This window comes from Nycticebus coucang, chromosome 21 (assembly GCF_027406575.1).
Source record: "Nycticebus coucang isolate mNycCou1 chromosome 21, mNycCou1.pri, whole genome shotgun sequence".
NCBI lineage: Eukaryota > Metazoa > Chordata > Mammalia > Primates > Lorisidae > Nycticebus > Nycticebus coucang.
In genome coordinates, this window is record NC_069800.1 from 39,733,120 (window position 1) to 39,748,543 (window position 15,424).

At 46.5% G+C, this 15,424-nt stretch overlaps 1 protein-coding gene across 7 annotated transcripts in view; it reads left to right on the plus strand.

Annotated features, from left to right (window-relative positions):
• The window catches only part of DNMT3B (DNA methyltransferase 3 beta), a 54,656-nt gene that overhangs the window by 22,931 nt on the left and 16,301 nt on the right, over positions 1-15,424 (plus strand). For 5 of the 7 annotated variants that reach the window (XR_008376546.1, XM_053574197.1, XM_053574200.1 and 2 more), the window contains exons 2-8: positions 1,147-1,294; positions 2,364-2,425; positions 8,685-8,795; positions 10,089-10,214; positions 10,884-11,105; positions 12,340-12,498; positions 15,112-15,219. Coding sequence is in view for 6 of the 7 variants with exons in the window: in XM_053574197.1 (XP_053430172.1) it covers positions 1,150-1,294; positions 2,364-2,425; positions 8,685-8,795; positions 10,089-10,214; positions 10,884-11,105; positions 12,340-12,498; positions 15,112-15,219 (933 nt within the window). In the remaining variant the exon portion in view is untranslated. The remainder of the gene's footprint in view (positions 1-1,146; positions 1,295-2,363; positions 2,426-8,684; positions 8,796-10,088; positions 10,215-10,883; positions 11,106-12,339; positions 12,499-15,111; positions 15,220-15,424) is intronic. The other 2 variants (XM_053574198.1, XM_053574201.1) reach the window with 1 other exon arrangement.

The window sequence follows — 15,424 nt, forward strand, 5'->3', positions numbered from 1 at the left end:
TTTCTTTTTTTTTTTTTGTAGAGACAGAGTTTCACTTTATTGCCCTCGTAGAGTGCCGTGGCCTCACACAGCTCACAGCAACCTCCAACTCCTGGGCTTAAGCGATTCTCCTGCCTCAGCCTCCCGAGTAGCTGGGACTACAGGCACCCGCCACAATGCCCGGCTATTTTTTTGTTGCAGTTTGTCCGGGGCTGGGTTTGAACCCGCCACCCTCCGTATATGGGGCCGGCGCCCTACTTACTGAGCCACAGGCGCAGCCCGGGAGACTAACTTTCGTTTGTCAGTTTTCCTTTTCTATAAAATGAACCCAGAGTCTCCAGGCAGTGGGCCAAACCATTAGAGAGGCTCTAGCCTTGTATCTTTGTTGGTGATGCCCTTACCAAGTGGGGCAGCCCTGGGGAGATGAAGTCCCAGAGGTGGGGGTGAGGCTGTATAGCAGGTGGGCGCATGTCACTCCTGTTAACTGACCCTGCTCTTCTGCCTATGCATCCTCCATCCTTCCCTTCTTGGGAATTTGGGACTGCAAGCCTCAGCTGGTGAGGGAGGTGGGTGTGTGAGTGACAGGCCTGCAGACCAATGGGCCCTAGAGGATGGGATGGGGGCGGGGCTTGTGCTGCCATGGAGAGGAGAGAAGCTGTTCTGTGGGGGAGGAGGGGTGGTGGGAAGAGGACCTGGAGATTGAGGGGAAGGGAGAGAGCAAACAAAGGGGTCAGGGGAGAAAATAATGCACTGGCTTCCTGAGCCCCTGCGGAGGCTGAATAGGGAGAGTGGGCTAGGGCCAGAGGGGACTGGGTCTGGCGGCAGGCGGGCTGGGGCAAGCAGGTTCCTAAATGGCATTGTTTGAAGGGCCGGCTAATTACACAGAGCAGTCTGAGTCTCACCCCAGACCTGGCCCCCTCCTCTTTCCTGGGTGCTGGTATTTGAATCTTTGGGGCAGCCTGGGTACATGGAACCAAGTCCTGGGCCTCCGAGTTTGGTGAGGGGACAGCCTGGGCGGGTCCTTGGGTAGGAGTATAAACCCCGAAATGGCTTTAGGGGCCTTGGCTGAAGGACATGGAGTCAGCCCATGGAGGGAGGCCTGGGGGCGTGCTTGCATCCTTTGGCCCCCCTTCTTCCCTTCTCTACCTATCCTGGCTTCTCCCACAGGAAATGATGAAGGGAGACACCAGACATCTCAATGGAGAGGAGGACGCCAGCGGGAGGGAGGACTCTATCATCATCAACGGGGCCTGCAGTGACCATTCCTCGGACTCACCCCCGATCCTGGAGGCTATCCGCACCCCGGAGATCAGAGGTGGCTGGGCTAGTGGGGACCAGGGGTGGCATTGGGTCCTGACAAACTGGGCAGTCTCTCCAGATCATAGCTGAGATGGGAGGCTCTAGGGAGAGGCTTCAACAGCCTGTACCACACCTGGGTGGGAAGAGGGCTGTGAGGCCAGACCTAGAGCCAAGCCCCTGGCAACCACCATGCAGCCTCAGCTCAGCTGGGACTCTGAGGAGAGCGATACCAAGGGTGATGGATGGTTCCCTGTCCTCTTCCAGCCATGATCTTGGTATAGGCCAGGGACTTTGATGGCCCTTTGGCAGTGAAACCCTCTCACCTCAGAGTTGGTACTCAGGTTGGGATGGGACAAAAAAAAAAAAACAACTAAGGAGGGGAGGTCTGACGTTTAACCTTAGTTCCTAAGCCAGGGCACTTAGGATTCTGCTGCAGCTGGTTTGGAAACCCCAGTACTGTCCTACACTCAGGTGTGCCATCCATTGGAATTTCTCATGTGTGTGGAATTGTTCTATTATTTCTGCCTCATTCATAGAGATTTGCCACATGCAAGTACTTGAAATGTGGCTGATAGGGCAGACACTGAATTATTCATTTAAATGTAGTGAGTGGTTACTGGATCAGGCAACGTAATTTGGAAGGGATTTGGTGCCTCCCCCCATTCATGCCTTTCGTATCTGAGCCCGCCCAGGACTTGGTTCCATGTGGCCAGGCTGCCCTGTTCCCACTCCTCTTATGAGTACCTGGAGAAAAGCAGAGATGCTGAGAGTCTAAACCAGACGTCCTCAAACTTTTTAAACAGGGGGCCAGTTCACTGTCCCTCAGACCGTTGGAGGGCCGGACTATAGTTTTAAAAAAAACAAAACCATGAACAAATTCCTATGCACACTGCACATATCTTATTTTGAAGTAAAAAAACAAAACGGGAACAAATACAATCACACCGCCGCATGTGGCCCGCGGGCCGTAGTTTGAGGACCCCTGGTCTAAATTAACCCCTGAGAATGACAGTGGTTTGGGGGGAGGTCCCAATCCATAGAGAAAAGCTCTTTCCTCCAAACACAGACTTCTGTTTCCTCCACAGGCCGCAGGGCAAGTGCACGGCTGTCCAAGAGGGAGGTCTCCAGTCTGCTAAGCTACACTCAGGTATGGTCTCTTCTCCTTTTTTCAGGGTTCAGGGACATTGCTTCTAGCTTATCAAATGTGTAACCTGAGGCTCATGAAAATTGGTATCTGTAAATTACATTTAAAAATATGCATATTGGGCTCGGTGCCTGTAGCTCAAGCAGCTAAGGCGCCAGCCATATGCACCAGAGCTGGCGGGTTCAAATCCAGCCCAGACCTGCCAAACAACAATGATGGCTGCAACCAAAAAATAGCTGGGTGTTGTAGTGGGAGCCTGTAGTCCTAGCTATTTGGGAGGCTGAGGCAAGAGAATCCCTTAAGCCCAGGTGTTGGAGGTTGCTGTGAGCTGTGATGCCACAGCACTCTACCCAGGGTGACAGCTTGAGGCTCTGTCTCAAAAAAAACCCAACAAAATATAAAACGTATATTGGGCGGCACCTGTGGCTCAGTGAGTAGGACGCTGGCCCCATATGCCGAGGGTAGTGGGTTCGAACCTGGTCCCCGTCAAACTGCAACAAAAAAATAGCTGGGCATTGTGCCAGGTGCCTGTAGTCCCAGCAACTCAGGAGGCTGAGGCAGGAGAATCACTGGAGGTTGCTGTGAGCTGTGATGCCACAACACTCTACTGAGGGTGATAAACAACAATAACAAAATGTATATTGTAGAAGGCTGAGCACGGTGGCTCACACCTATAATCCTAGCACTCTGGGAGGCTGAGGCGGATGGATTGCCTGAGCTCAGGTTTGAGCTCAGCCTGAGTAAGTGCAAAACCCCTTCTCTAAAAAATAGCTGGATGTTGTGGTGGGTGCCTGTAGTGCTGAGACGAGAATTGCTTGAGCTTAAGAGTTTGAGGTTGCTGTGAGCTATAATGCCATGATACTCTACCAAAGGCGACAAAGTGAGACTGTCTCCAAAAAAAAAAAAAAAAAAATATATATATATATATATATATGCACATACTTTAACATTAAAAATATTTTTACTAAATATGACATTTTTTACTGGATGCTTCCTGTATGTATTCAGATTTTATCTCAATCAGAATAATCAGTTACATTTATAAATTTCTAATACAGCAAGCAGTTCAGTAGTTCCCCTTACCATTAATGTTACCTGTGGTTAACAGTAGTCTAAAAATATTAACTAAAAATATTAAGTGGAGGCTTGGTGCCTGTGGCTCAAGTAGCTAAGGTGCCAGCCGCATACACCTGAGCTGGCGGGTTCGAATCCAGCCCGGACCCGCCAAACAACAATGACGGCTGCAACCAAAAAAAAAAAAGAAAAAACTGGGCGTTGTGGTGGGTGCCTGTAGTCCCATCTATTTGAGAGGCTGAGGCAGAAGAATCACTCGAGCCCAGGAGTTGGAGGTTGCTGTGAGCTGTGATGTGACAGCACTCTACCCAGGGCAACAGCTTGAGGCTCTGTCTCAAGAAAAAAAAAAAAAAAAAAAATATATATATATATATACATACATATATATGTATATCTTAAGTGGAGTGTTCCAGAGATAAACACAAGGTTTAAGTTTAGCAGTGTCCTGCAGGTCTGATAAAATCTCCTACTGTCCTGCTCTGATCAGCCCCTGATGCAAATCATCCCTTTCTTTTTTTGAGACAGAGCCTCAAGCTGTCGCCCTGGGTAGATGCCGCCCTGGGTAGAGTGCTGTGATATCACAGCTCACAGCAACCTCCAACTCCTGGGTTTAAGCGATTCTCTTGCCTCAACCTCCCAAGTAGTGGGACTACAGGTGCCCACCAGCACACCTGGCCATTTTTTGGTTGTAGTTGTCGTCGTTTGGCAGGCCCAGGCTGGATTCGAACCCGCCAGCTCTGGTGTATGTGGCTAGCACCTTAGCTGCTTGAGCTATAGGCACCGAGCCAAATCATCCCTTTCTTTAGTGTGTCCCCACTGTATATGCTACTTGCCCTTAGTTATTAGATCAGTTGTTGAAGTACTTCAGGGCTTGTGTTCTGTGTGAGCAAGCCTTCCTTATTTCACTTAACGTTCCAAAGCATAAAGAAGAAGCCGTAAAGAGCTTCCTTTAAGTGAAAGTTCTCCACTCAATAAGGGAAGAAAAAATTGTATGCTGAGATCTATGGTAAGAATGAATCTTCTATGTATGAAAAAGAAATTCATGCTAGTTTTGCTGTTGCTTCTCAAGAGTACAAAAGTTGCAGCCCCAGTGAGTGATAAGGGCTTTAGTTGGGATGGAAAAGACATTAGCTTTGTGGGTGAAACTACGAAGAGAAAACGTGTTCCCATTGAAAGCAACATGTTGTCCCAGAAAGCACTGATCCTATATGAAGACTTCAGCCTGGGATCCCCTGAAATGAGTGGCAAAAAGCCATTTACTGCAAGCAAGGGATGTTATACAGACTCAGGAATAGGTTTGGACCCCAAAATATAAAAAATATAGGGACTGCATCTGCCAATGAAGAAGTTAATGCCACACTCTTAGCGGAGTTGAAATGCGGGAGAAAGGATTCCATCCAAGGCACATCTTCAACTGCAGCGAAACTGGGCTTTTCTGGGGGGAAAATGCCCACTAAAATTTATGAAAGTATAGGCTCAGTGCCCCTAGCTCAGTGAGTAGGGTGCCACCCACATAACAGCGAGGCTGGTGGGTTTGAGCCTGGCCTGGGCCAGTTAAACAACAATGACAATTTCAACCAAAAAATTAGCCAGGTGTTGTGACAGGCGCCTGTAGTCCCAGCTACTTGGGAGGCTGAGGCAAGAGAATCGCTTTAGCCCAAGAGTTGGAGGTTGCTGTGAGCTGTGATGCCATGGCATTGTACCCAGGGCGACAGCTTCAGGCTCTGTATCAAAAAAAAAAAAAAGTACAGAGGATGCACTAAGGAATAAAGTACAATAAGATATTTTGAGAACCAGAGACATCCCATTCATAAAACAGTACATACACTGTTTCTCTTACTATGCCTAAGGTGTAAGTAAAACTGTTATAGGTATAAATATGTAGGAAAAACATAGCAAAATAGGATTCAGTATTAATCCTAAGGTTGGGGGCCTACTACCCTGTTTCCCTGAAAATAAGACAGTGTCTTATTTTAAGGTGTGCTCCCAAAGATGCGCTAGGTCTTATTTTCAGGGGACGTCTTATCTTTCCTATAAGTAGGTCTTATTTTCGGAGGATGTCTTATTTTCGGGGAAACAGGGTATATAGCAAACTATCTGTTCTTGGAATGAGTCCAACTTGGTCCTGGTATGTTTTAGGGTTGATTTTTATTTATTCCTGAATGAAATGGATGTATGGTTTTCTGTAACTATGTCCTGTGTTTTTGAAATTAGGATTGTGTAACCTCAGAATTTTTATTTTATTTATTTATTTATTTATTGAGACAGAGTCTCATTATGTCGCCCTCGGTAGAGTGTTGTGGCATCATAGCTCATAGCAACCTCAAACTCTTAGGTTTAAGCGATTCTCTTGCCTCAGCCTTCCAAGTAGCTGAGACTACAGGTGCCCACCACGGCACCTGGCTAGTTTTTGTTGCAGTTGTCATTGTTGTTTAGCTAGCCTGGGCTGGGTTCAAACCCTCCTGACTTAGTGTATATGTCTGGTGCCGAAACCACTACTTTAGGTGCCAAGCCTATTTTTTTTTATTTTTTATTTTTTAAATTTTTTTGTAGAGACAAGAGTCTCACTTTATGGCCCTCGGTAGAGTGCCATGGCATCACATAGCTCACAGCAACCTTCAACTCCTGGGCTTAAGCGATTCTCTTGCCTCAGCCTCCCGAGTAGCTGGAACTACAGGCGCCCGCCACAACACCTGGCTATTTTTTTGTTGCAGTTCGGCCGGGGCCGGGTTTGAACCTGCCACCCTCGGTATATGGGGCCAGCGCCTTACTGACTGAGCCACAGGCGCTGCCCAATTTTTTTTTTTTTTTTTTTTTAACAATTTGGAAAAACATGCCTAAGTTTTAACTAAGTATTACAAAATATTTACGAGTGGCTCTAATATTGAGGCTTCCACCTTGTTAGGTTTTTTCCCCTTTATTTGTGCTGTTTTCTAATTAACTTTAGTAGAGATTTGTCAGTTTGGTTATTTACTTTTTCTTAAAGATCAAAGAAAAAAAGTACATTCTTGTGATCCCAGCACTCTGGGAGGCCGAGGCGGGTAGATCATTGAGCTTAGGAGTTCAAGACCAGCCTGAGCAAGAGTGAGACCGCATCTCTAAAAAGTAGCCGGGCATCTACAGTCCCAGCTACTTGGGAAACTGAGACCAGAGGAGCCCAGGACTCCACTTGAGCCCAGGAGTTTGAGGTTGCTGTGAGCTGTGATGTGATGGCACTCTACTGGGGGCAAGAAAGTGAGACTCTGTCTCAAAAAAAAAAAAAAAGAAAGAAAGAAGTCACAGAGCATGAAAGAAAACTCATCCTCAGCTTTTCTTCTCTTAGTGGTTGGCAACCTGCTGAGGAGACCCAAGTGAGGAAGAGCAAAGAGCTGAGTGAGGAATTAAGACAGTGTACCGGATCAGAGGGATGGGGCTACTGTTCTGTTTCTTTTTTTTTTTTTTTTTTTTTTTTTGTAGAGACAGAGTTTCACTTTATTGCCCTCGGTAGAGTGCTGTGGCGTCACACGGCTCACAGCAACCTCCAACTCCTGGGCTTCAGCGATTCTCTTGCCTCAGCCTCCCGAGTAGCTGGGACTACAGGCACCCGCCACAACGCCCGGCTATTTTTGGTTGCAGTTTGGCCGGGGCTGGGTTTGAACCCGCCACCCTCGGTATATGGGGCCGGCGCCTTACCGACTGAGCCACAGGCGCCGCCCTCTGTTTCTTTTTTTGAGGCAGTCTCAAGCTGTCTCCCTGGGTAGATTGCTGTGGCGCGTTGCTCACAGCAACCTTCAATTCTTGGGCTCAAGTGATCCTCTTGCCTCAGTTTTTTTTTTTTAAACTGTCCTGGGTCGGGTTTGAACCTAGCACTCTTGGTGTATGTGGCTGGCGTCCTGCCAACTGAGCTATGGGCACCGCCAATTGTTCTGTTTCTGGTAGCAAGTTATCAGGAACTAGTGGAATCTCTGAGCATATCCTTTGTGCCTGGCACTGGGGTAAAGATGCATTTTTTTTTTTCCTTTCTTTTTTTTGAGACAGGATCTCACTTTGTTCTCAGTAGAGTACAGTGGTGTCAGAGCTCACAGCAACCTCTAATTCTTGGGCTCAAGTGATTCTCTTCCTTCAGCCTTCCAAGTAGGTGGGACTACAGGTGCCTACTAACACCTGGCTATTTTTAGAGGTGGGGTCTCACTCTGGCTCAGACTGGTCTTGAACCTGTGAGCTCAGGCAATCCACCTGCCTTGGCCACCCAGAGTGCTGGGATTATAGGTGTGAGCCACTAGGCCCGGCCCTAAAGATGGCATTCTTTGATGCTCTAGCCCTGTTATGCTATGAGGAGAAGTAGTGTTACTCCAAAATGAACTCACTCATGGCCACACAGTTGGTAGGTGAAAAATCAAGTGCTTTTAACCCTCTAGTCAGACTTAGCCACTCACTGTTTCAGTTATTGTGTTTGATTTATAGTAGATTTTGTTGAGAGTCATGGGGCCTACACTGAAGTTCTTCATGACATGATGCACGGTTAGTGATATTACTGCCTGCTCACTCTATCAAGAAGCATCCCATCCCCCCTTGGTGGCATCTGTAGCTCAGTCAGCAGGGCACCGGCCACTTACATCGAGGGTGGTGGGTTTGAACCCCGCCCGGGCCTGGTAAACAAAATGACAACTGCAACCTAAAAATAGCTGGGCGTTGTTTTGTGGTGGGTACCTGTAGTTCCAGCTACTTGGGAGGCTGAGACAAGAGAATTGCTTAAGCCCAAGAGTTGGAGGTTGCTGTGAGTTGTGATGCCATGGCACTCTACCCAGGGCAACAGCTTGAGACTCTGTCTCAAAAAGAAGCATCACCCTTGAGTCAGGTGGCCTATATATTCTCTCATATTCTATAGCTTTGGATAATCGATCAGCTCTCTCTGCTAGGCATAGTAAAATCAGTCTTGCACATTGCCATGGGCTCATTTTTTTGGATCAAGGATTCCATGGGTCTTTTGTTGTTTAATCCTGTCCTGAGTTTATCATCCTGTGGTGAACTGCTGTAAAAATCTTATTTGGAACAAAATGAGGCAGTTGAAAATATTTCTATTTCCCTTGTTTCTATATCTCTTGGATAAATATTGTGAAAGGTTGCAACATGATTGACTATTTTTAACTATTTTACTTGTGTGGTTTCTTAATTAGATTGAAAAATTCATGATGTTTTCTTTATAAAGGATCTGACGGGCGGAGATGGAGATGGAGAAGGGGAGGATGGGGATGGCTCCGACATACCAGTGATGCCAAAGCTTTTCCGTGAAACCAGGACTCGTTCTGAAAGCCCAGCTGTAAGTCACCATAGACCATGCAGAGACACTTTCCACCACTATAGCAAGAACATGTCTTACATCTCTAGGGGATCGTTGAAGAGAAGTGAACAAATGTTTTTAAACTGGAAAAAGACAGCAAAGCTTCATGGACTCATTGTTGGAAGGTTTTCTTTTTGTGTCATTTCTTTCACAGGGTAGTTTTTAAGTTCTTTCTTGGAACATTCTTGAAAGCGCCCAAGTATGATAAGGGTTTTCAGGGTGGGTGGTTCACTCGCCAATTATCTATGGGAGTTCCTTGACTCTGTGGGTGGATTTGATAGCTGAGAAAGAGTGTGAAGTCTGGAAATAGGAAGACAATTACTGCTCACATTCACTCAGTCCTGTAGGTACTATACCAGGAAAATATAATCTTATTTTCCCAGCATATGGTGTGTATTATCCCTTCTGGAATAGATGAGAGAAGATTCCAGTAACTTACCCAAGGTTAAACATTTAAGTTTTTTTTTTTTTTTTTTTTTGTGACAGAGTCATTTTATCACCCTTGGTAGTGTGCTGTGGTGTCATAGCTCACAGCAACCTCAAACTCTTGGTCTCAAGTGATTTTCTTGCCTCAGCCTCCCTAGTAGCTAGGACTACAGGAGCCTACCACATCGCCTGGATATTTTTAGAGATGGGATTTCGCTCTTGCCCAGGCTGGTCTTGAACTCCTGAGCTCAAGCAATGCGTTGGCCTCCCAGAGTACTAGGATTATAGGTGTGAGCTACCACACCTGGTCTAAACATTAAGTCTTGTGCAAAATTTGAACTTGGGTCTAAAAACCCCCAAATTTATGCCATTTAACAAAGAATACAGAGCCTAAGGACTTTTCAGTCATCTTGATGATCCAATAACTTCCTGAAGAACCCAATAATTAGCTTTATACTTTATTGAGTAAAAACTAGGCTTAGGGTAAACATGGATTTTTATTTTTTGGTACCAATTTTTTTGGGTTAGTTTCATCTGGTGCAGTCTGCCTGCTGGGACAGCCAGAGCAGAATCTGTTGAGAATTGTTATGTTGCTCAGCTGGCCTCCCATCTCCCCTGTTCCATGAACTGGGGAATTCTGGATGGAAGGGGCGTACAGCATCCCCATCTATTTAAATACCTTAAAAATATTTAAAATACCTTAAAAATATTTAAATACCTGTTTATTTCCAGTTAGCCTGAGGTCACTAGGTCTCCTTGGCCAACTCAAGGCTGAATCCTGGCTGCACCCCACACCTCACACCTTCAGTCATCTAAGGCCTGGTGCTTATCCTCTCTTGATTTCAGGTCCGAACCCGAAATAGCAACAGTGCCTCCAGGTGGGAGAGGCACAAGCCCTCCCCACGTACTACCCGAGGCCGACAGGGCCGCAATCATGTGGACGAGTCCCCTGTGGAGTTCCCGGCTACCAGGGTTGGTTTACCAGATGCCCAGATCCCGGTCCCCAGCCTTCTAGCTGGGTGATCTGCTTCACTCACTGCACCACTAACTGTCACCAGTGGATAATCTGTGTCCTTTCTTCACATTCCTCTGCTTTTCAGGATCTTGCTTTTCCTTATTCTCCTGGATAAGCTTCTCTTAAGCCTGTTGACTTCTCTGCTGGCCTCATCTTGGATGGAACTCTGTTGGGATCAGAAGAATGCCCTATTATTGACTGGGTTCTTGCCCACCTTGGAAACCACTGGAAACTACTGACTTCCAGAACTGTCTTGTCCCCCTATATCTCTTCAACTGTCTTGAGGCCACCCTAGCGGGAACAGCAACACCTTTCTCCTGTTACAAGGTTGGGCACACAATAAGCACTGAAAGAAGTCAATGACCCTCTCCGAGCTCGGCTCAGTCCCTCATCATTACCTACCTTCGGTGCCTTTGTCCTTTGTTCTGTGTCTCTGTCTCTGTGTTTGGAATGGTGACAATGACTTTCCCCCACCACTTCTGGGAAAACTGTCCTCAATGGTTTCTCTTCTCCCAGACTTATGTCTTAGTTCTTTCTGCTTACCTGGGAAGCAGGTGAGGGCACCAATGGTCTCTGGTCACCCACCTGTCTTACTGTGGTCCAAACATGTATTCTTCTGTTTACAGTCCCTGAGGCGGCGGGCAACAGCATCGGTTGGCACACCATGGTTATCCCCTGCCAGCCCTTACCTGACCATTGACCTCACAGATGACACCAATGACACCGAGGTGACACCCCAGAGCAGCAGTACCCCCTACCCCCGCCTAGTCCAGGACAGCCAGCAGGATAGCTTCGAGTCCCCACAGGTGGATGCAGAAAGGAGAAACACAGACAGTGCTGAGTATCAGGTACTACGAAGAAAGGCTCCTGCTGAGGGTGGCCAGAGGTGCCAGCTACTGATGGCCACTTTCAGTGACTAACTACTGTGATGATTTTTGTCTTTTTTTGAGACAGAGCCTCAAGCTGTCACCCTACGTACAGTGCTCTGGCAGCACAGCTCACAGCAACCTCCAACTCCTGGGCTCAAGTGATTCTCCTGCCTCCGCCTCCCAAGTAGCTGGGACTACAGGCACCTGCCACAACACCTGACTATTTTTTGGTTGCAGCCCTCATTGTTGTTTGGTGGGCCCGGGCTGGATTTGAACCTGCCAGCTCAGGTGTATATGGCTGGTGCCTTAGCTGCTTGAGCCACAAGCGCTGAGCCAGATTTTTGTCATTTTTATCATAAGTATTTATTTATTTATTTATTTATTTATTTATTTATTTTTGAGACCTTATCTCACTCTGTTGCCCAAGCCACAATGCTGTGGTGTTATAACTCAGAGCAACCTTAAACTCTGGGGTTCAGCCTCCTGAGTAACCGGGACTACAGACATCCACCACAACATCCAGCTAATTTTTCCATTTTAAGTAGAGATGGGATCTTGGTGTTGCTCAGACTGGTCTTAAACTCTTGAACTCAGGGAATCCACTTGCCTTGGCCTCCCAGAGTGCTAGGATTACAGCCACCACCCCCCGGCCTTAATCATAAGTATTTTCCACATGCAACATGGTCTTTCTTTAATCTGTTCCCCTCTCAGACACCAGTTATTAACCAAACCACATGAATATTGATTTTTCTGAATGTTAAATATATTTACATAGAAATAATTATTGTCTGCACACATAGTAAGTAGTGTGATGTTTTCATCATATTATATATACAATTATAGGCTGTCTTTTTTTCCTTATGGAGAAGTAGTTTTGCCTCACATTCATGTGTGTGTAATACATTAAGTTGTCTGCATCATAGCTGATTTAACCAATCAAGCTTGTTGACGTCTTATTCAGGTGTTGCTGCATGAAACCTCTTTACATGTGCGTGGCATTAGGATGTCTTTTTTTTCTGTGAACATTAGAGTACATCATACTATAGGTACACTTTAATAATACCTTAATAACTTGGTGTGTTTTTGTGGCCATCTCACATTTTATGCGAGCTTTTTATTGCCCGCAGTGTTGGTGGAGTGGGCAGGGCTTGGCTCAAGGTGTTCTGTCTAATTATTTACTGGGTTCCTTTATGTGGTTTTTTTTTTGTTTCAGGATGGGAAGGAATTCGGAATAGGGGACCTTGTGTGGGGAAAGATCAAGGGCTTCTCCTGGTGGCCTGCCATGGTAGTGTCATGGAAGGCCACCTCCAAGCGACAGGCCATGTCCGGCATGCGATGGGTCCAGTGGTTTGGTGATGGCAAATTCTCTGAGGTGAGTCCAGGGGAAGGCAAGGTCTTGAGTGGCCCCACAGACCTGAGGCTATCTTTCCTTTATTACAGTTGTGTCTTGAGATGACAGCCTACAGTTACTTTGTGCAGATGGATGAAGCTATGCCCTCATGCTGTCTGGAAGGAAGGACGGACAAACAGCAACCTCAAACTCTTGGGTTTAAGTCATCCTCTTGCCTCAGCCTCTGAAGTAGCCGGGACTACAGGTGTCCAACACACCTGGCTATTTTTAGGGACAGTGTCTTGCTGTTGTTCAGGCTGGACTGGAACTCCTGAGCTCAAGCAGTCAATTTGCCTCTTGGCCTCTCTAAGGGCCTGGATTACAGTTATTAGCCACCTTGCACAGCTCTTAAATGGATTCTTAGGGTCTTATAGGGCCAGAGCTGTTTCACAGGGAACACAGAACTGGAAGGTTCTTTGGATCCCCAGCCATTTGGATTTTATTTTATTTCTCTGGGGTGGAAGCCTCAGGCTTCTGAGGGGTGAAGAGCAGCCACCCAGTCAATCATCCAAAGGTGGAGAAGCCCAGAAGACACAGGGAAAGGTAGTCACTGTCTCTTAGTGTCCCTTAGCTGTGGAAAGAGAAAGGGTTTGGGACATCCTTTGGTGGACCGAGAGATGGAGGTGGTGTTAGTTATGAAAACTTTTTTTTACAGTTGGCTATTTCAGAGACTCTTTGTATTTTATTCTTTTATTTATTTTTTTTGAGCTGGGATCTCACTCTGTCACCTGGGTTAGAGTGCAGTGGCAGCACTGTAGCTCACTGCCACCTCAAACTCAGTGTGCTCAAGTGATCCTCCTACTTCCGCCTCCCAAGTATCTGGGACTATAGACAACAGCAGTATAAGTTTAAAATTTTTTTTTTATAGAGGTGGAGTCTGTCTCACTATGATGTTCAGGTTGGTCTTGACTCCTGCCCTCAAGCCTCCCTCCCACCTCAGCCTCCTAAAGTGCTAGAATTATAGGCATGAGCCACTGCACCCAGCCTATTCCACAGCTCTAGATGGTTAATTTTAGCCATTTAAAATCTTCCTTGACAGGTGGCGCCTGTGGCTCAAAGGAGTTGGGTGCCGGCCCCATATACCGGAGGTGGTAGTGGGTTCAAACCTGGCCCCTGCCAAAAACAGCCCAAAAAAAAAAAAAAAATATATATATATATATATATATATATATATCTTCCTTGACTATGAATGTTTGTTGGGAAAGAGCCCTGTTTGATTCCAAAGATTTTGTTTGTAATAGCGCACACAGAAAGTCTTTTCTGTGACCCTAGATCGTGATAGGTGAGGTGCCTATGCTTGTAACACAAATTGGGTAGTGCTAGGAGCAGGGCAGGTTGGAGGCAAGTGTGGAATGAAGGACCAACTAGTTCTTTCCTGATATTCAGGCTCAGGTGAAGATTCTGGTCCCATAGGTCAAGAGTCTGTATGGACTCTGCCATAACAATTTCCCAAAGGTGAGCGACTCCTGTTGCTCAAAGTAGTAGGGTGCCTGCCCCAAATACAGGTGGCAGGTTCAAACCCAGCCCTGGCCAAAAACTGCAAAAAAAAAAAAAAAAATTTCCCAAGGGCTAGAATGGCTAGAACAGTAGGAAGCCGAGTCTGCATGCTCATGTCCTCTTTGACCAGCAGAGGGAGCAGAAGTACAGTTTGTTGGGGTATGGTTGCCTTGAAGCATCCAAGTCCAGGGATGGATACAATGACTTCTGTGAAATAAAGGAAGATGCATTCTTTGTAATTGCTTTGGCCCAGTGCGGCATCAAATGTGCTTTGTGTGACAAAGTCTGATGCCAATAAAATGCATTTTGGGGCTGTTAGCACTGACGAATGGGAGTATAGTGTGGGGTCTGGCTCTGGCCACAGAGTGCCTTCGGGAACAGCACCTGTATTTTTTGTGGTTTCTTACCCAGAGCCCCATTTTTACATGATCCTGTGGGAGGCCAGGATCTCAGACACAAAGTGGCAGTTAGCATAAGGGTGAGCATTTTATGGAGAATGGAATATTCTATGTACCTTTCAGCTCTGGTTAGCATTCCCTGAACTCTCAGTTTCATCTCTCCCTGGCAACCTGAACTGCTTCTAGGGACTTTTAGCATCAAGAGATGCTAAATGTACATACTGTGTGTGTCAAGCACTGTTCATTTGACACGTAAATTAAATGAACCGATTTAATAAAAGGATAGTGAATGAACTGTCATGCTCTTGCTTTATGTTATTATGCTCAGGAAGAAGGGAATAATGCATGTTTAATCCCCAGTGCTCTAATATCATGGAGAATTTTAGAGCTAAGCTGCTGGGGTCCCCATCAGGGACATTTGCTCTTAAAATGTACACTTACATAGGGCACATCTAGTTGTTTTCATTCAGGGCATCCTGCTTTCTCCACATCCAGGGCGTGGCATCTGCCCTGTTTCTGGCTATAGACTGTGTTGGACTCTGCATTATTCCTATTCTCTGCTGTTTTCTTTCCTTTCTTATAAACTGACATTTGTGAACTTTATCCTCAGGTTAAGGTGTGTGAAAATCTTCCCTTTCTGATGGGCCACCCTGTGAGAGAGGGAAGTATAGGTGGATGTTGATGATTCTTTCTCTTCTAGGTCTCTGCAGATAAACTGGTGGCCCTGGGGCTGTTCAGCCAGCACTTTAACCTGGCCACCTTCAATAAGCTGGTTTCTTACAGGAAGGCCATGTATCATGCCCTGGAGGTAACTTGGGATTGGGAATGAAGGCCAGGCTCTGAGAGCAGGGATAAAGCAAGAGACCTGCAGAGAATGCTAGCCCAGAACATCGTTGACAAGGGTGTCTTGGGGGGAAAAGGGAGAAGGTGAATGTCAAGGTGGTGATGGCCTGGTATGAGGCTGACAGGGAGGGATTTGAGACTTCTCAGCTTCCTCCTGATGGCTGTGGCTA